The 21513-nt window shown below is 41.8% G+C and overlaps 1 protein-coding gene across 3 annotated transcripts in view; it reads left to right on the forward strand.

Annotated features, from left to right (window-relative positions):
* The window catches only part of chchd3a (coiled-coil-helix-coiled-coil-helix domain containing 3a), a 67532-nt gene extending 51360 nt beyond the window's left edge, over positions 1–16172 (forward strand). For all 3 annotated transcript variants that reach the window (XM_040151470.1, XM_040151478.1, XM_040151488.1), the window contains 2 exons: positions 11282–11417; positions 15461–16172. In XM_040151470.1, coding sequence (XP_040007404.1) covers positions 11282–11417; positions 15461–15484 — 160 coding nt within the window. In that variant the 3' untranslated portion in view covers positions 15485–16172. The remainder of the gene's footprint in view (positions 1–11281; positions 11418–15460) is intronic.
* The last annotated feature ends 5341 nt before the right edge of the window (positions 16173–21513 follow it).

Raw genomic sequence — 21513 nt, forward strand, 5'->3', positions numbered from 1 at the left:
TTAATTTCCCCAATCCAGCTCATGTCAGTGCAGCTGTAAAGAGAGTGATAGTACTCTAGGGACTGATTAATGTTAGGGCTGATACTAGTGTATGGTTTATTATAGTAAAGGAGAAGATGTGTGGGACCAGAAGAGGTTGTCTGTCAAGGGTTATAACATCTGTATATATGCTTTTGAAAGATTTAATGAGGACTTCTGGTTGGTTTGCGTTTGCCATGTGCATATGACATTAGATCGGTAGGGAATTTGTGGGATATCTTTAGGATCAAGATGTTAATACTTTGTGACATTTTGGTCGGAACAAGACAGAAAAATAAGGTCTCAAGGGTGGATGAGATTTGGGAGGAATGTTTGTGTCACAGCTATATGCAGCACCTGTTCTTATGCAGGTTCTTTGGGTTGATCCTCTATAATAGTCAACATGGGAAATAATTACTTTGGGTTGAAACAGGATATGTAGTAAAAGTGAATGGATCGGGAAGAGAGATTGTTGGTAGCAAAAAAAAAAGAGAAAATTACACGGAAATTGAAATTTATGTCATGTGATATATTCAAGTTAACCAAGTAGTTTCCAAATAGGTTTCAGCAGGTAGCCAGTGCGCATGTTCTATTCCTACAGCAGCAGTGGTACAGTGCGGTCAATTTCCTTGGCAATGTTGAACGAAATAAATTAAAGAGATAGGTAGGTACTACAGGGAAGGAAGGGTGTGTGTGTGTGTGTGTCTTTGTTCAATATGAGTTTGTGTATGTGTGTAGTTTTTTTTTTTTTTTTTGCGTAGGTGTGCGGTTCCCCACCGCTCTCCTGCAGTATTCCCACCTGAGTTTTCTGAGCATGATGGAACTCTCCCAACTGGAACACTGCTGCATCAGTGTGACCTCATTACATCCACACATATACAGTCATACACTCACAAAACACACGCACGCACGGACACACACACACACACACACACACACACACACACACACACACACAACCGCATATATATGTAAATTCGTTCGTACAGGTATAATTTTATGCATAAAGCCAGAGCAATATAAATATCCTAAGAATTTCTACATCATGCTTTTGTAAACGTTTCCCAAAAAAAATATGGGCACCAGTACAATATTGTCTGAAGTGAGTATGAAAAAATACTGCTAAAACCGTAAAGAGGCCCTCTAGTGTCTGCAGTTGTTGCTATGAGTCATGTACAACTGTAGGGTATCTCCCTGCTCTCAAAGACCGAGACAAAAGACATTTGGTGTACAGTTCTGCCAAAAGTGCGTAAATACACAACAACATGTAACAGATAATGTAATAACACAGTATGTTAGACACACACGCACACATAAGACCAAAGCTTTTATTCCCTTTCCCTGTGACACTGACTGTAGATAAGAGTTCCCAGTTGTCTGGAAAGGAAGCTATCTTTCTCTGCACCTGATTTATATGCTGCCATGGTCACCACTAGTTGTTTATCCAAGTCCGATGCATTATCACACTGTCCAGCTCTGAATGTGTGACCTTCTACTGCACTACATGTATGTATGCATGCATATGTATGCGTGTGCTTTTGTATGTCAGGATGAAATGCATTTGAGTGTGCTCGCGTGTCTACGGATGTGTACGTGGACATACGCATTAGCGCGTGTGTGCATGTGTGCGTGATGTCTGGACAGGCTGCAGTGACCCAATGGGGCTTTAGTTTGAGATGCGAGCTGACAGGCATGGAGGAAAATGATGGATGTGAGATAATGCGAAAAGTTGAAATGAGGAATGAAAGAACTGTGGGCGCAGTCCTAAGCCCTCCTGTCACTGCTAACCTTTGGTGGGCTTTTGGGCTTCTTTGTCAAAGCCGGTCACTCTGTGTTTATCCAGGGTCCCTGCAGAATTGAGATGGGACGGAGAGACATCACGTACTGGTGAATTGGTGGGTCTGACAAGGCTGCGTAATACTTAAGGATTGAGACTATCATCTCCTAATGTCTCCATCCCCCCTCTGAAGTCTCAAAAACTTCGACTCCTGTCCAAGTTTTCTGTATTGATAGTGACATTTCTCAAAAGATCAGAAAAGGCAGTGTATTTTTACACCTTTGTGTTGTGTGTATGCCTGTGTCTAGGGCAAGCATTTTCCATTTCCCCCTATACAGTTGGCCATAAAGGATAAGATCTCATTTTTGTCTGTCACTCCACTGTCACTCCTCTCTTCCCTCAGGCTACACACTCACTCCCTTTGCCTGTTGTTTATTTTTTTTAGCTCTTTTGAATACATTTTTAAAAAATTGAATCCAGTTGACAATAACAGCCCCCACTGTCCTCGCTCCGTCTCTCTGCACACCCACGCAAAGGTGGAATGAGGAGGCGTGGAGCAAAACTTGTTGAATGTAAATGGCTCATTGTTTCTCTTGTGTATGCTGTACTACCTTGGTGTAGAGAACACACCTGACAGTCTGTCTTCTCCTCCATTCCATGTGGGAGAAAGTAGAGCCCACTCATCCCTCTTTCAGCCCCTTATAACCATAAACATTTTGGAAATAAACAACTTCAACAACCCTTCATCTGCGTTTTATATATTTATTAATTTTTTTAATCTACATTAATACATTGCGCAATATCACCAGCAAACTCCTTAGTAATGAAGTTGCTGCTTGTTAAAAGTCTTCAGTGTAGCAATTTTTTTTTAACATTGTCAAATTAATTGTGATACTTTGGTATAATTACAGTAAACAAAGACTATGGTCAGGTTTATCGCCAATAGTATCACTTAGGTTTAAGACTTCGTTTCCTCAATTCCTTAGTTTTCTACACACCGTTACTTCTTGTCACAAGTTTATGGACACAAAATTGGGTAATCCCATGCAATCTAATGCAATCCAACACAACAGCCCTGCACCAAAGCATTGCAGGACTATTGCATTGTGCATTTGTCTTATCTTTCACATTACTGAAAAGGAATGTACTGGAGGAAATCCAGCAGGTTTCCTGCAAAATCCAACCGGCTGCTACAAAATGTAAATAAGGTGTAGAGGCAGGTAGAGGCTTTTTCGTTTTCTTGGCAGGGCTCCTGTTTGTTTAAGGGAATAATACTGATCTCCCAAAATTAATGAAGTAATGATTTATTGATGTTTAATTGCGCCAAACAGCACCACACCACAGCATCACTTTTAATTATGAAAAATAACAGGAATTAATTTAGCAGGGACGTTATGGCCAAGTACTTCAGTTGTTTTCATAGAGGTGTTTTTCAGTGAAGTAGTTGGCAAGGTAGGAGAGACTGAGCAGCGCTTTGACCCCTCTGTCAGGTGAGGGTGAACCACAATTGTGTAGCTAGGCAACCCAGGCACAGGGACAAGATGGTGGCCAGCTGAGGAGACAGAAGTCAATAACAGCTTTAAAAGCTCTTCTTTTGGCCTATAGAGCTCCACGGTGCTGGCAGTAAAAAGCACACACAATTCACGGGACTTTTATCGCTTTTTTGTATTGCGAAGGATTTTTATCTCTCATTAAGTCAAGTACTATTTCCATAGGTCACTCACACGTCACTTATTATAAACCATAGTTTAGTGTCTGTCTCTAGCTTGGCTGAAGAAGACACTGATAAGAAACCCAGCTGGGGCACTCTTCATTGGCAGTTACTATAGCAACCAAGGTCGTCGCTTAGACCCTTAACAATATGATAACAGAGCCTACAGCCGAGGACAGTCACAAGATTATGGCCATCAGGGTCTTAAGTCTTCCACTCAAGCACCTAAGTATTATATATATTATATGTAATATGTAAGGTAACCTTAACGGGGGTTAATGTTTATTATTAGGTACCCAGTAGAATCTTCTCACATGCATGTAGGTGATGTGGTTCGATGAAGAATAACTTTATTTGGAGACGTAGTAAGGGCCAAGTGAGTCTATTCTGGTTCAAATAAGCCCTGCCAGGGACAGCCTTCAGAAGTGGGTTGCATTACACTTGTTAACTTGCACTGCTTTCTTTTCTCCTTGATGCATCAAGCTTCAATAAATGCTTCTGCGTAAGACATCTGAGGTTGCCCGAAAACTTCGTCCATCGGCTCGCAAGATTTGCTACACATGTATTAAATGGGATTTTTTTTCATATAGTGAACACTACAGTGACATCAAAGATGGAACAGAGAAAAAATTTGCTGGATATGCAGAGAGTACCGTATGTAACGCATATTTACCATTCACAAAACACTAGCCCTCATCGTTTTGAGTGAACCTTGTCATTTTAAGGCATCTCTTATAAATAAAGGTCACTCAACCAGTGAACATATTTCAGGTGCATGTTTCAACCTACATTTGTGAAATGTCTCAAACGTGTCTTCTGTATGAGGCCAGACACGAGTCTTATAAGATTATGTACATATAAAGAGGGGTCAGAAAGGACACGTACTCCCTTTCTTTTTTCTCTCACTCACGCATCCTTCTTTGTCTCCCTCACTGCTCACTTAGGAACAGTGTTTTCTGTCTTAATTTAAATCTCGCTCACTCATTCCCCCTTTGTTGTTATCTGCTTTTGCCTCCCACATTCACCCATACACTCTCTCTCCATTCTTTGGCAGTCTTTATCTGTCACACTTTTCTTGATTTTTGTCTCTCTCTCTCTGTCCATTCCTACCCCTCTCTCTCTCTCTCTCTCTTTTTCTCTCTCATTCAGTCTCTTAGCCATGCTGATGGATTTCACTGCAGGGGGTCACTCAGGTCTGCTTTTAAAAAGCAGCGTGAGCAAAATGTCTATCATTTTTCTCCTTAACTGGATCATTTATATTTATTTACCCCCCTTGATACTGACGCCTGCCTTAACTAGAGAGAACATGAGGGCTTTTTAAGGAGGAGCCGGCACCCACCCCTTAACCCTATTAACCCCTAAGTGGACCCAAATGATGATAAATAGACAATGTGGTGATTGGGAACTCAATCTGTTGGCAGGCTAGGGTAATCCATACGGTCGATGGAGCTACAGTATGTGTTGCTTGTGTTTGGGTAAAAAAAAAAAGGGGTTAGATATGAGGTACGATGATTTCTAGCAACATGTGTGAAACCTAAATCAGACCATAAAATAGCTTCTTCCTGTTCTTGATCAAATGCTTTTTAATCATACTAGAATGATAACAGCATTATCAGTCATGTGAAAACAGAACAAATGGCTACTTTTAGTACAGGGTTGCTTATAAACACAGAAAAATCCTATAAAACGGCAAGGCATCAACTCCCCAGAATCAACTGCATGAATATTCTTTTGTTGTTAAAAACCAAGCGGGAATACATTTTGACATGACATCTTTGTCTAAAGCCTGAGTAATGTAGAATACTCAAGCTTAAGAGTAGTAATCTCTCTAATTTTTTGGGCATTTTATGAATTTATTAGATAGCACCAGTAGAAAGATGACAGGAAGCAAGGGAGAGAGATATGCAACAAAGGTTCACAGGATTGGAATCGCAGCTGTTGCGGTTCGTGGTTGGTGTCTTAACCCCCAAGCCTCTGAGGTGTTGGTTTGAAAAAAAGTACATATTTTTTAATTGATACTCAGAGTTACAGTAGAGAAACACACATTTTACAGTTCACTGATGAGGACTGATTAGCACTCCTACACTGCACACATTCCTTTTTTGCATACCTTTTGTCCACCGCTGTACTAGATCTAGTGTGCTAGATAATTAGTAGGCAGTGCTCTTATTGCAGTTAGAGTGAAAACTATAGTAGAGTGCAGACCTCCGCCAAGGCCAATGTCAAACAACACACACCTGACATAAAAGAAAAAAATTCAAGTATATCATAAATGATCTGGATCTGCTCCCAAAATTGAATGGGTTCTTCCCTGGCCCATGCCCCTTCCCTCAGCCAAGTTCGGTGCAAATCAGTTCAGTACTTTTTGTGTAATCCTGCTGACAGACAAACCAACAAACAAACCAAAAAGCAGACACAGGTGAAACATAACCTCCTTAGCGGAGGTAACAATCCTCTACAGTCATTTTTGTACAATCAACACTTCTTTTTGCATGGGACAGTTTAATTCTATCCAGTACTAGAGTGGACAGTGTCCTCTTGGCCCCTGCATCCAGTGTCTTTGTGTTTGTCAGTATGCTTGCTGGTCCCTTTGGGCATCTTTGTATTTGCTTCTCTTTGTCTTTTTTTCAAAGTGGTAATGTATCTCAAATTATGACAGATGAGCGTACATGTTTCCAGATGTGTCTCACACTTGGTTCAACTATCGAAGCATGTTGTATCCTTAACTGAGATCTATGAATGTCGTTTTAGTGCACATCTCTACGTTGTTACAGCAGATGGTAGTCATGGTCAATCGGAGTTGTTTTGATAAATGGACTGATACCGTTTCTCGCACCCTCTTTTGGCACAACACATGCACACTGTATGAAAATCCCAACATCGATCTCAATGCATCCCCCCTGCTTGCAGTCAATATGCTCTTTGAAGAATGAAGCCGTAGCCATAAACCCATCGGAATATGTCCCCTCCATGGAAATGTGCTGACTTGTTCAGCGGGATTTGAAAGAGGGGATTGTATTAAATGATATACGTACACCTCAAGGAGGGAGATGGACAGTGAGAGGGAGTGAGCACGTAATCTGTTCTGCTTTATTACATGTTAAATGGGACACATTCACCCTCTCATATCATTTCTGCCCCTCCCCTCAGCCTCATTTTCTGTTCCCTCCTAAAAGGAAAACTTTACAAAGGAAGTGAGAAGAGAGCTTTAAGAGTTTCCTCTGCCTCTCTTTCACCTCTCTTCACCAATTTCTGTCCTCTGTCTCACTTTCTCTAATAAAGCAACCTACCCTCTGTCCACTGTTCTTTACCTCCCTCTGCTTTACGATTTATGACACAGAGCTGAGAAACTGTAATGTAGGTATGTAAACCAACCTCTCCTCCCTTTCATTCCTCCCTCAATCTGCGAATCAAGGCAACAGGGACTTGGTTTGTGTGTGAGTGTGTGTGTGTGTGTGTGTGTGTGTTGGGGGTTGGGGGTTGGGGGTTGGGTTTGATAAGGTGATGTTATAGAGACCTTTACTGCTACTGATAGCACAAGGCGAGACCCCTATATGACTGTTTGGATTTACTGTCTCTGGGGTACAGGGTTGCGCGCACACACGCACACAGTGCAAATAATAACCAACTGTATCTGGATAGATGTCTCTGTTTGTTTCAGATTCCCCCCTCACCATGGAGTTTTATTAAATATCTCATGAACCACTGGGGATTGGGGGAGGGAATAAAGGAGAGAGGAATAAATGGTAGATATAGATGATGAAAAAAGGGAAAGCGAGAGAGAGAGAGAAGAGGGAAGAGGGATATTTACTGGTAATGTCGGGTTTGTTACCCCTTAGAATAATCGTTTGATTTGTGTGTGTAGACATTTATAGTGTAGCATTATAATTTTTATCTTTGCATGAGTCTTCATAGTATGCCTGGGTAACAGATGGCTATACAGATAGAGAGCAGCAGTGTCACCAAAAGGGCTTATATCCCTAGATGGGGTCACAAGATGGATCTTAGTGGTCAGGAGATAAGAGAGACAAAATTCTCCAGCTGTTATTTTTGTTTTATGAAATTCTCTGTTATTGTACATCCTCTAGCCTCTAAAAGTTATTCAAATATAAGCAGTTTGAGAACAATCAATTTTCATTTGAAGTGCTTTGCCGATACAAAGTGCGCCGCGTCCTCTTCTACTGATAACTGACCCAAGAATACCAGAACCTGTTAACCAAAACTCTGATTCTACATTAGGACCAAACCAGGGTGGAAAAAATGTCAAAATGCTTCTGGCCTTCACCCCTAGTTTCATTTCCCATACATCATTTAAACACTGATTTTTTTTTTTTTTTTTTTTATTGTTTTTTTTTGTTTGTTTGTTTGTTTTTCAAATAGGTTTTTGCTTTGGGAATGTGACACAGTGTCCCTGTTTATGAATGCCTTTCTGCTCAGGTTACATGGGAACTGGATGATTCATTGTTGTTTTCAACCATATCTATAATTATACCCTATGATTCCCACAGTGCAGGATCTACTGTGTATTCACTTTGCAGCATTTAAGTCTACTTTGAACTACTCTGCTGTGAATTCAACGTGAACAACCTAATGTTTGCCTTGTTTTGTGGGGTATTTGATGTAGTTATGTATTGGTGTTAAAGGCCTATAAATGACTTGAAAAACAGAAGGCTTCTCTCTTCAGGTAGTATTGATAAGCTTTGAAATGATCACATTCAAGTGACTTATAGGAGGATATTGTTTGCTCTGATACATTGTATTTCATGACTTTTTATTGTTAGGTGAAGAAATGTGGGTAAGGTTCACTCATAAAGGGTAAAAAAAAAGGGTAATCTTCTAGTGATTATGGTTTATCGCCCTTACATGATATGACCAGTCTATCGTATTTGCATCTGCTCACCATCTGCTTTAGTGCTGCATAGCACTATAGCATTCTTACTGTAGTAAATGACATTAGGGAACCTTATGTAGAACTGAGGAGGAGGGAGGGAGGGGAGGTTTAAGTCTTTCCCCGCCAGCACCGTGTGGTTGTCAGCATGAACTTAATGTTAATCTTAATGATAGATGATAGAGGATCCAGCGTGCCGCCACGGAGTGTGCGTGACAGTGTTATTGTCTCCATGATTAACTCCGCCACTGTCTTAGCCCCTTCCTCTCAGAGAGAACCAGAGAGTAAGCAAAAGTAGAAGTACCCCGTCTATGTTCTTCATCAAGAAATACTCTTAATATCTGTCTACACCCCTCATCCTCTCTCTCTCGCTCCCTGCCTTTCCTGTGTCCTCCTGTCTCTGTCTCAGAGGCCATTACTGGTGATAAACACCGCGGTGTGTATCAGCAGGATGCACCTGGCATTAACGCAAATGCTTAAGAAAGTAATTAGCGGGTGTATGTGGCTCCTCTCGTCCCTGTAGATGCCCATAGGCGGTGTAATAAATGAGCACCAGAATCCATAGGAATACGAAGGCAGCAATTTCTGCTCTCACTGCTGTCATCGTTCAATACTCTGACGCAGAGCAATGGCCTTGTCATGCCTCCTAGCAAATGACTGAATTTCCCTGATGGATCCACAAACGCGAAACCTTCTCCACACTCAACATCATAATGTCCCAGTCCGCACATGTTGTAAATGCCAGGATTTATTCAGGGAATAGCCCTACCCTGGAATCAACCAACGTTGAAAAGAATAGTCAGACATTTTGGGAAATATGCTCATTCACTTCCTTGCAGACACTGAGAAGATCAACATAACTCTCATGCCTATTCGGTCAATCTAAAAGTTACGGCCAGCGGCCTCCTGGCTCAGCATAAAGAAAGAAAGCAAGAAAGCGAATGAGTATGTTTCCCAAAATGTCAGACTATTCCTTCAAGTGTCCATATTGACTATTTTTATTCCTTTAAGTATTCCTCACTAGCTTTACGTAGAATATTTCTTGCCCTGCTTGGCAATTGTGCACAGTATTGGGCACTGAATGATGAAGTGTATTGGTTGTTCTTACTGCTATTCTGAGTACCTCTCACGTTGTCACAAATTGTCACTGACCTGTATTTACAAGGACTATAGATTTTTCTGGCCTCCACAACAAATATAACTATGTGGAGATACACATGTACACGTCTTCACTGCACCAGCTTCCTGCTGCATTGCACCCTGGGTAATGAACCATGTGACCAATCCCCTGCTTTGTATCCAACGGGGGGGGTAATTTCTCACTCCAGGGGGCAAATCAAACATCTGAGTCTGACTACAGGGGCTCGGCTTCACCCCCAATATTCCTTTGAGATCTTCAGAACTGCTGACGGGCAAAATCTCTTTCTCTTTTACATCCATGCAAGGCGTGTTTAGTGAGGCAGATGGAGTGTCCTGAGCACTGGTGTGAACAAAATGATGACACCACCATTAGCATAATAGCCCTAGCATGTGCATGTGTTGTCATTATGGATTTTTATGGGGTGTGTGAAGAGACAGACAAAAGCAGTTAACACTGGGCAAGGCACCAGCGCTGGTGGTCTGTTCCACTACTTAGACTGACTAAAGGATCCAACTCTTGCATAGACCTAGCAAAAGTCACAATTAAATGCGCTGAAGTTGAGCGTACCTTATATCATTAGAAGTACTAGCATCTGGATCATACCAGCTAAGACAGCAGAGCCAACGCTGCAGCAGACCTCAAGGACAGCCTTGAGTGTGCTAAGCTTGTGGTTTGTAGCCTATAACCAGACAATTGGCTTTCACAGTGTACAACAGCAACCTCATCTTAGATGCTAAAGGATCGACTTTGACATTTAAACTAGTCCAAGGTTATAGCTACCAAGTTTGTAAATGGATGACACTTTCATGGGGCCATTCTGAATTAACGGATGGATTCCTTAGTACCTAGTAGAGTAATCAATACTCTCTTCCATAAGGCCTTTTTAAAGAGTTTTTAGTGGTAAGACATAAGAAGAGGGACTAATTTAGCAGGAAGGTATACTTAGCTAGCCCGTAATTTAACCCCACCATCATTAGCATCATCACAAGAAATAGTCTTTATTGCTTTTGTAGATTAAACAAATTGTCCTTCCTTGTTTTGCTCTGCATTACACATTGATTTGCAGAGCTAGCTTCTCTTCCATGCAGTCCCATGGCACTGATGGATCTCCCTTCTCAGGGGCTGAAGCCATTGTTGGAGGCTTTATTAGACACCTCTTATTGTCCGTTTTTAGAAAACCCTATGGCCTTTTCTGTCGATATGTTGTAATGCACACATCAACGGGGTCATCACAGCAGGCTGTGGAGGTTGGATTGACCTTTGACCATCCTCCCAGCAGATACAGCAATCCTGATTCTTCCTTCAGGTGCTTTGGACTGGAATGACGGTAATAATAGATAAGACTAGTGAGTGTACACACAGTGTAGACTGCAGTGTAGCTCAGTATGATCTAACAATGCATGAGCTCTCGAGAGAGAAAATGACCATCGGCTTGCTCGTTTTCCAGACCAACACTATATCTTTATTCCCTTCCTCTTGTTCTCGATCTCTATATCTCATGCTCATTTTGTCAGTCTATCTGCATTGCCCATCTTTGTGAACTTTGTGTCCACTTTTGATTCTCTTTTCTCTCTCACACATTTATCACTCATTCATTTTTCATTCCTTTTTTCTGTGACACTTCTATCCAGTGTCCTAAACTCTCATCCCTCACACTTTTTCTCCTTTCCATCATCTTCTCCCTTTTTTGACACCATATTTTACCCCGTTTTCACACTGTTTCTCTCCCCCTTCACACCCCTGCAGGCGGTATGAGGTGTATCCTGTGTGTGCAGACCTGCAAGGCCAGATCCTCACATGCTACAAAGAGAACGTTGGAAAAACCCTTAACTGCTCCAACATAGCAGCCCTTTACCTACAGTGTGTCAACGACGCCAAACAGGTGCGTATTTACTGAACTAATCTACTTATCTTTTTGTCATATCTCATATAAACCTAATTTGACACACTGGCATCTTTTGCATATGAATATTTTATATATGTATATTGCCTCTTTAAAGGAAATGAATGAGCATAAGTGTGCAACTGTACTCGTTGCAGGTGAGGAAAATACATAAAGCTTGAACTTGAATCCTTAAAAACCCTGCAAAATAACACATTTTTTCCCCTCTGAAGAATGACAAGTATGCGCATGCAACCTCATGGACAGATGATATGTAAGTTGTAGTGCCTGTAGTGTAGCTTTCAGTTGAATTGATGTTTGTATTAGGCTAGTAGCCCCATGTGTGTGTTAGCTACAGCATACGTCATTGGGCTCATAGATGTGTATGGTAGCTACAGGGGAACAGTCGTTCCCTTTTTAAATGTCTAAATGAAACACACTACGCACACGTACTCACTAGCATCCATTTACATGCACTAGCTCTTTGCTTTTAGACAGGAGAATACAATTTCCACGGGGGCTACTGGCGCCTGAGTAAAGCTCACTGTAAATAGCCAGTTTAAACCTTCCGGTATATTTCCATAATAACTGCTGACACAGGCGTTCCCCTGACTGTCTCTGTGTGTGTTTTAATGTAATAAGACCAAGGGAGTAGCCGCTGCTAGTTGGATACCATTGTCCGCTCCGTGCCCTCTCCTTTCATTGTCAAGCAGAAATGTTTTTTTGCCCCCTGTCAGCCATGGTCACACACTGTATGGTAATAGTAATGCCACTCAGGTTGATATTAACTTTATTCCCCGTGTCCCACTTTGCAATATGTAACATCCATTACCCCCAAAAAGGCTCAATTTGCATCCATAGAGCTTTTCTATTAGATTTTTTTTACAAATGCACTGTTTTGCCAGAAATGAGGAAAACTGAGTTTTGTGTCTCTTGCTCACTCGCGCGGGTATTAGTATTAGATCTAAGATTCGGATGCAGGCAGATTTTTTAAGCTATACGTCATGTAAATTGCACAATGTTTTATTCATCATTTGGTTGTGTGTGTGTGTGTGTGTGTGTGTGTGTGTGTGTGTGTGTGTGTGTGTGTGTGTGTGTGTGTGTGTGTGTGTGCGCGTGTGCGCGCCTTTAAGAGAGCTACCTGTAGCCTCGTCAAGATTCAGTGAAGTTGCGTTCACATTCCGGATGCTGTTATGATCTTGTAAATTGCTTGGAAGCAAGCCTGAGATAATATGGTAATCCACTTGTGTTTATCACCCTGCAGCAATCACAGCACACTCCTGTTCATCTGTGCTTATCTGCCTAAGACTTGCCTTTAAAGTTATTAGGTGGAAAAGAAACAATTCTGTGATAAGACTTTAAAGGAATAATATGCAGAATTACACAGCTGAGAAAAGGGGGAAGGAAAGAAGTAGGATTGATATGAGCTGTTGCAGCTTCATGATTAGGATGTTTACACAGTTCTATCAGAGCCAGGCAGGAAGCTGCACGGAGAACATATGTCAAAGGACATGACTTTGACTTCTGGAGGTCAGAAGATCCAAATATGCCCTCTAACAGCCGTCTCTCATATTTTTTCAGCTAAATCTCTTTCTCCTTCCTCGTCCTTCCCCTTCCAATCTTAAACTCGACTACAAACTGCAGAACCATGGGTAGAGATAGGGATGTGCAAGATGACAGCTCACCGAGGATAAAAACCAAATCCCCCAAATCTCAGTTTTACAATGCTGACCCTTCAACTGGAGTCAGCTGAGACAGAGGCGTTGTCACTGATAATTTGCGTTCTTATTGCCACGGTCAGTGATAACATTTAGACCCACTTTCGCTCTTTTTTGCACCCTCTTTGCCCCGCCACCATCCCTCCTTCACTCCCTCCATCCACTATCCCTTCATCCCTAGTCGCATTTCTAATGCATTCAGCACTTAACAGGTCCAGATAGCAAACAGTGAGGAAGAGGCAGTTGAAGGACAGATAAAGTCTCTCTTTCTCTCTCCCTCCATGAATAAGAGTTTATCACGGAGGCCGATCTCTCCATCCACTGCTTGCCTCCTCATTCCATATTCTCACTGCGTGACCGCCTCTTGCTCCCTATCTTTTCCTTCTCCGCTTCATTTTTTAGACTGACCCTTCCATCTCCCTTTTACTCTCACAGGGCTAAGCTGGAGCCCTGTTTGTGGCTTCAAAGGGTGTTATGTTTCCAAAGAGTGAAATGAAAAAGGAGCCAGCTCGCATAACTGCTCCAACATCACATTTAATATAGAAAGCATTTCAATCAATTTCAACATTCAATTATTATTATTATCACTATTTTTATTATATTAGTCTTATTATTAAACCTATTATTATGATTATTAGTTTTATAAAGCTTCACATTATTATTATTATACATCTTTTTGTGGAACCTGTTTTGTGCTTATATGAAGATTTTTGATTTCAGCACCTATGTCAGAAAATCTTGACTAAGTACATATTTTTGCTTTTGATTTGATTAATTCCTGTTCATTACGACTTGGGTCTCATTTTTGTTGGGCTATCAGCTGATTGCTAGAGTACTACTGCTAGCTACAGTTCTCGCTGTAGTTGTGTGCTCAGTTTTCTTGCAAAATGGGTTATTTTTAGTCACATTTCAAGTGCTCCCATTGTCAGTTTTTACCCCCAAACAATGTGGTTTAGATCATTTGGCTAAATTGTTGGCATATATCATCTCAAGTCTTGTAGGGATGCATTCACACAACTTTTTCTCCCCCCGAAACGGATTCCAATAACCCAGCTCAAAATTTAAAAGCTGTATGCCGCACTGCGTGGAATTCACATTCTTCTCTGTGTATGGGTAACATGAGACCAGGGATTGCTGTGGCACTCCTGAGTCCCGACCTGAGTCAGCAGCCAGCTATGACTTAATGAATGTAACTGATACGAAATAAATGTTACTGAATAAATGGTTCTGAATTCTACAGTACAGTAACATTGCCATATAGACTGTATTAAATGTGGAAAAGTCCTGCCATGGCCGACACTTGATCTGCTTAGAGCTACCCTGTTGTGTGTTTGAAGACTTGTAGCATTACGGAGCAATGTTTTCATGAGCGGCTCTCCGGTGTTTTGTTTTTATGATGTAGGTTGAAGGATGCCTATGCACACAGGGGTGATAAACATTCCTGCATACAGTTTTACACTAATCAGTTGATAGACCTATGGGATACACACAATGCATTTTGGTGAGAAGGCAAACATAAGTTTGTTTGTTTACAAGAATCCTCAACAGGGAGCTTTTAATAAGATCAGTATGATCTGCGCAGATGTGTATTGGACTCTTGCATCTCTAATATTTTTTTGAAATTCATTGTAGTGATGCTGCTTCCAGATCCCAGCGGTTACCTTGGTATTTTAGATAGTGTTATAGTAACAACTAGAAATGATGGCGTCCACAACTACAAAAATAAGGCCCAAGTTGTAATAAACTGGAATCATCCATTAAATGTTTTCCTCAGTCTGCTTTTTATTTTAACCTTCACTTTACAGTGTGCTAGACACGTTAGCAGAAACTGTTTTTATTGATAACCATTTTATGTTCAGATCAATAGTGCAGAAAATAAACTCAGATTACTTCGGAGAAATGAAATGCTACTGACATGGACTGACATTGAGTTTTTCTTTCTTACTCTCTGTCTACCTTAAACCCTTCCTTATGTCCAATGTTTCTTCTGCTTTTTTCCCCCTTCACTCATCTTCTCATGGGCATTTTTCATCTAAAAGCATCAGCTGCAATAGGCCAGTTTGAATGGTTATTGACAAAGAGTAGTGGGGTTGCACTTGCACTTATCGCAAACATGGAATCCACTGCCCGCCGGTCTTTTCTCTATTTCTCAAACCAACTCCATCCTCTTCCCTTTTATTGTACTTGCAGGCCTTCCTGTCTGTCTTTTCTCTCCTCTGTGACACATTCTTCTCCTGTTTTTTTTGTTTTTTTTGTCTTTTTTGATTTTATTTTATATGCCTCTCTATCTATCTAATGCACTTTCCTCTCTATTTTTGTCTGCAGAACAAGTTGAGGACTGGGGGTTAAGGAAGCGAGAGGAAGAAAGAAGGAGCAATGAAGAGTATATTGTGTGGGATTACTGATTACTGAACGACTGACAGACAGACCAAACTGGAATGGAGGAAGAGTGGAATGAATCAGCACCGACACACACGCCCTCAACACCCTGTGACCGAACCAGACTAGAGGCACCGAACACAGCACCTTGAACGAGAAATAGATACCCTTTCCCTAGATCCTTATCTCTCTCCCCTCCTCTCTGACCCTTTGTCTATCTCTCCCATTACAATGGCATAGAGGGCGGTGATACTGTCCGCCATTTTGGAGACACAGTGGTGAGCTACGGGACCCGGCAGGCCTGTGCTTGGCTCGCTAAAAGGACAAAGAAGAACCGGAACCACCTCAACAAAGCGCCAATCACCTCGTTCACAAGCCACTTGGTCCCATCCCTACTCACTCCAATACCCTTAGGAAAATAAAAGTCTATTTTTACTAATTTAAGTCAGTCCTATTTTGTTGTCCATTAATTCATTGCTTTCCAGGTCCTAATGCACTATCCTGTACACATATATACATGTACGCATCTGTTTCTTCTCTGCATCTGTTTGTGTGAGATTGTGTTATGTTAATAATGTAACGATCTGCGTGTTGAGTATTCATCCAGACCAACACTTGTGACAATGTCTGATCAGAGAAAAATAAAGGATGAAACGATGCAGGAAATGTTGTTGAACTTTTCTCCATTAATATTCAGTGGGCTCCATCTCTCGAGTGTGAGTGTATGTGTGTGCGTTTTATGCTAATTATAGGAGGTATTATACATCTTGGATGGATACGCGGCCCCCGCGTTGCCACAGCGACATTTTTCCAAACAGAGTGAATGAGCCCAAGAGAGGGGGACCGAAGCGTAGGGAAAATATTCCTCCCAGATGTTCTGGTTCATCATCTAGCTCACTCTCTGTTTCCTAATCTGTCTGTCTTTCTTTATATAGCTCTGTTGTGTGACTCCTCCGTGCACTCTTGCCATTCAGTGAAAGGAGCAGGGATCTCTACCTCTTCCTCATCCCCTCATTGTCCCTCTTTCCTTTCCCTCATCTGTTTCTTTCTGCCTTTCTCTCCCTCTCTTCTGTTTTTCTGGAGTGTGTTTCTTCTCTGCTCAGTCTCCAAGGCTAATGTTGCCTTGGAGGAGACGGCTTCTCCACGCTGTCTGCACTCTGCCAGACTCTCTGGGTTGGGTTTAACAGGATAGACAGACACTGTATGTATCTGTGTGTTTGGCTTGACAGTGCGTACGCGTGGGTGGGGTAGTAATGCAGCCATCCGCGCACTTTTTATAGATGCAGTAAAAGTGTGTGTGTGTGTGTGTGTGTGTGTGTGTGTGTGTGTGTGTACATCTGATGCCCCCACCTCTGAGTCCTAGGGAGCCCATCTGGGTTTGATGTGGAGGCAGGTGATCGCAGACGAAACATTATCTTAATTCTCCATCAGAAGAAGAAAGTGTGTGTGTGTGTGTGTGTGTGTGTGATGGACAGAGCAGGAGAGCGAGTGAGCGAGGCAGGGTGTATGTGTGTTTGTGCAAGCATGTGATTCATTGTGACTAATCCCTCTCTGTCAGTCAGCTGTCCTTTTGCTTTTTGACTTTCGGAGTCTCGGAGGGGTTAGGGGTTGACTTCTATTATACAGTGGGTGTGTGTTTGTGTGTGTGCGTCGGAGGGGTTTTCTAAAGGTTGGGGATAATGGGTATTGGAGTTCATGGCAGGTGTCTCTCCACAGAGCAGACTAAACCCCATTTTTTTCCAGCTCTCTTCCCGCTTGTTTTTTCCTCTGTGCCTGACCCCGTGCCTCCAAGCCAAGATAAGTGATTTAACGGTGTGTTCTGTCTGTAATGAGATTATATCCCCTCTAATATAATTAAAAGCATGATTATAGAATCATGAGATCTAAACCTTTTCCTTTCAAAGGCCTCCACCATGACCCAAACAACCTTTTTAAATCGTAAAGCTTCAATGAAAATATTCCATTTCAACAACAGCTTGTCTATGAAGAGTTGCTGGTGCATTCCTTCTTCTAAAGTCATAAAGAAGGAGCATTTTTGCTTCTTTAGTTTGATATTTTGTCAGAGAAACAGCATTAGGGAAGGACGTAATACAGAATTGGAATAATTCAAAATTAATGTAGAGCTATGTTAGCTGGAATTTATATACACACCTTCTGAAGCCACTATTAAAATAATTTATCAGGTAGTCGAAGTAATGACATTTGGTCGTAAAGAAACATTTTGGGGGAATAAGTAATGGAATTAGTGTTCATAATAACAGAATGAGCTGGAAGGACAAAAAAAACCTTTTTTCCATTTCAGTGCGGCTTTAGCAAGTGTGGATGAGATATCCTTGAGCACTGAGCAGCTCCTAAACACCGAAGCGAAGCTGCACGGTGGCGTCAGGCAAGTGTTCATGAGGGGTCCCCAAGGCTGCTGGATGCGAGGTCGGGGCGATGGACGCACGTTCTCCATGTAGTCCCAGCTTTTGCAGTACCTACAACTGGTGGTTAGCTGTCTAAAAATACTAACATATACATCAGCATAACACATTGTGAACTTACTGCTGCAGCACAAATGTCAACAACAGCATAGTCGTGATTTTTCAAAACCAATCCATACTATCTTCATCTAAATATTTTTAGCAGCAACATACCAAGTAACTTTGAACCAAAGATTTGCCTCTCTTTCTGTATGTTTCCACATCAGTCTTGGTTTTCATTGTTATATCTCTTTGAGGTTGCTAAAACCTCGGGAAAATCTTTTATAAAAGTATTCTTCTCTGATTGTTTCTTCAGTCTGTCAGCAAGGAAGAAAGGAAGTGCCCAGCACTATCATGACTCAAACATTTACCCCGCATTATTTTCTCTGCCCGCCTTCTTTTCCATGATCATCTGTCAAGACAATGGAAATTGTCATGGTAATTCTTTTAGTTTGGTAGATGACGGCTTGTGTCGGAAGCCTCTGGAGGGTCAGCGATGGCTGCCAGACACGGAGGACAGGTCTGTCTTCTTCTTATATACTGATTTGACACACCTAGGAGGGACGCCAAGACAGCGTCTTCTCGCAGCGTAACACATTGCTGAGAAGTCACAGAGGTACGCAGTGAGGAAAGGAAATGCGGGGTATAGTCAGAGTGTGGCACGATGAAACCACTTACCCTTAACGGAAGGAGGAGTGTGGTTAAAATCCAGCCAGCTAATCTGATTACCAGGATGGTATCTGTCAATCTTACTGGCTGCCATGAACTAGAAAAAGGCTGGTAATATTGTTAATGTCTCTTACCTGTGACTTCACTGTCCACCACAGTAATGGTAGTTTGATTTCAACAGTTCCTGGGAGTTCATAACTTAAACAAATGCATATACACTCAAAAAAGTTATGAATGAGTTATGAACGTATGACTGAGAGAATAATGCGATGACCTTTTCAGCCAAACAAATCGGAAAAAACAGACAAAGTTTGTGTACTTCTGTTGTTCTAGAGAAATACGTGCATCCCTCTTGGCCTTCTGTAGTTCAGGCCTGTCTTTTTGGATCCCCACACATGCAGCCTTTGCCTTATTTCCCGACCAACCTCGCAGTTTTGGTATACTCTGGCATGATACTTCAAATATACACACCAACTTGTCAATTAAGACTTTCCTCTCTATCCATTTTAAAGCCTCTGGAGATCAAGCATGTCAGTGTTCTGTAATGCTTCTTATTATTTCATGCTACTCATTCTGCTCATTATAAGTACCTCATATTGTGCCCTTAATGTACTCCGAAGCATTTCCCTCCGCGCCTCTACCCATACTGCATGCCACTTTGACTGTTATTTATATCAGCTTCTGTCAGTATAGCTCTCGCTGCCTCTTGAAGTGCTCTGTACCATCCGTCTCTGTATGAACGGCGGAATGTTGTCGCTCCCTGCCAGCACCAGTTCCTGTATTGGATGTTACAAATTGATTAGGATAAGGATACAATTTCATTTTGATGCTTTTCTGATATTTCAGGCCTATATTGCCTTTTATCTAAAAAAAAAAAAAAAAAAAAAACTGACTTGAAAAAAAATTCCAGAATGCATTTAACTCTGAAATACAAAAGACGACATCCTCCACCATGATGACTAATCACATTTGATTTAATGACCTCTGAAGAAAAAATAGCTATTCCCTTTTAAGTTTTCCCCACACTCCCCCTCTGGCTCTTATCCGTCTGTGCGTCTCTTTGTGCCTTTCAGTGTCTCTCCACACAGTCTATCCCCATTCTTGTGTTTGCATTTACTCCCCTTTTTTTTGTCCTTTTGTTCTGTCTAACTCTCCCTCTGCTCTTTTCCTTACTTTTTTCCACTTCTTTCTTTCTCGACCTCGCTCTAACTCATCAAGGATACTGAAGAATAGGACAGCAGCCCGAGGGGCGGATCTGCTGGCGGTGATTGGCTATCCTTGCTTGCCAATGAGGTGGGAATTTGCCTGCCACGCTGCTGTAACTCTTTTCTGAGGGCCACCCCTGCCTTCTAGCACATCCATACACACGCACGCACGCACACACACACACACACACACACACACACACGGTTTCTCACACTATGCTTCAAATAGATACAAGCGCTTGACAAATGGATTTACCCACACCAATTAAAAAAACAGAAGACACTACAAAAGTGTGGTATGGTTAAGTCTAGAGAAGGAAACCTTGTCCTGTCCGGACCTGAGAGTGATCACACTCATACACACACGCATACAGAAATGTTCTTGGTTTCCAGCGATGCCAGTGGGGCCAGCAGATGAGTGTAGACCGTCATACACTCCATTCTAGTAATGGGCAGGCAGATGGCAGGCTGCTCTGTAGCCTCTGCTTAGGTTGATGGGTCTATTCATCAGGCTGCTGCACCCTTCCTGCTGCCCTGCACCAGGCTACAATTTATAGAATTCTCTCTCCCTCACACTTCCCTCCGCTGTTCTCTCCCCCTTTTATTTATTTGCTCTTATTTGTTCTAGTCTGCACCTCTTCTGCTATTCTCTCTCAGTCTGTGCTGGTGTCTGTCTGCTTGGCGCCATCAGCAGCCATTTCATTCCAACTAGAACCTCTGCTGCTGGGGGACTGAGTTATTGGCTCGGTGTTTGAACGTGCTGTGACCTTCCGGTCTTTTTTATTTATTTATTTCTTTCTTTCTTTTTTGGCAGACTGAAGTTTTGGTCATGCAAAGACTTGGAGGCAGCGCTGCCCAGTGGCAGTGAAAGTCTCATTGGAGTGAGTCAAACTTTGATGATTTTTGAGCCAGAGCCATCTTCCTGCAGTGCAATCTGACTTGGATTAAAAAACAAGGTATCCAACTTTGGGGAAGTATGCTTAATTTCTTTCTTACTGAGAGTTAGATGATAAGATCAGTACCACTTTCATATTGGTTCATTATACACAAAGCTACAGCCAGCACCTGGTTAGCTTAGCTAGCTAAACAAAAAGACTAGAAGCAGTTGTCTTTTTCTGAGGGTAAGAAAATCTGCCCGGCAGCACTGCTGAACACTTTCTTGCCAAGGAGTGGTGACTTCTTAAAGTGTCCTCTGGTAACCTCAACGTGGTGACAAGAATTCAAGAGGAAATAGTCCAGCAACTAGACCCCCATAAAAACCTCAAGTTGCCATAATGCACTTTGGTTTTTATACGAAGTAAAGAAACAATATGTAGTGTGTTAATTAGTGAACTTTAGAGGTGTTGCTTGGAAGATTTAGTTTTTTTTCGACTGAGCCAGGCTAGCCGTTTCCGTTATTTTCAGTCTTGGCGCTAAGCTAAGCTAACCGGCTGCTGTTGTTATAGCTGTATATTTACCGAACAGACACTGTATATGAGTGGTATCAATCTTTCCGTCTAACACTCAGCAAGAAAGCAAAAAAAGCATATTTTTCAAAACGTCAGAATATCTAAAAGAAATAAATGTTCACTCGTCCTTCTTAAGTATGTATGGTAGGCTATGGATAGAGGGTCAGCAATGAGCAAAGTAACCATGATAACCATGATAGCTTGCTGAGCAAGTA

Source organism: Xiphias gladius, chromosome 2 (assembly GCF_016859285.1).
Source record: "Xiphias gladius isolate SHS-SW01 ecotype Sanya breed wild chromosome 2, ASM1685928v1, whole genome shotgun sequence".
Taxonomy (NCBI): domain Eukaryota; kingdom Metazoa; phylum Chordata; class Actinopteri; order Istiophoriformes; family Xiphiidae; genus Xiphias; species Xiphias gladius.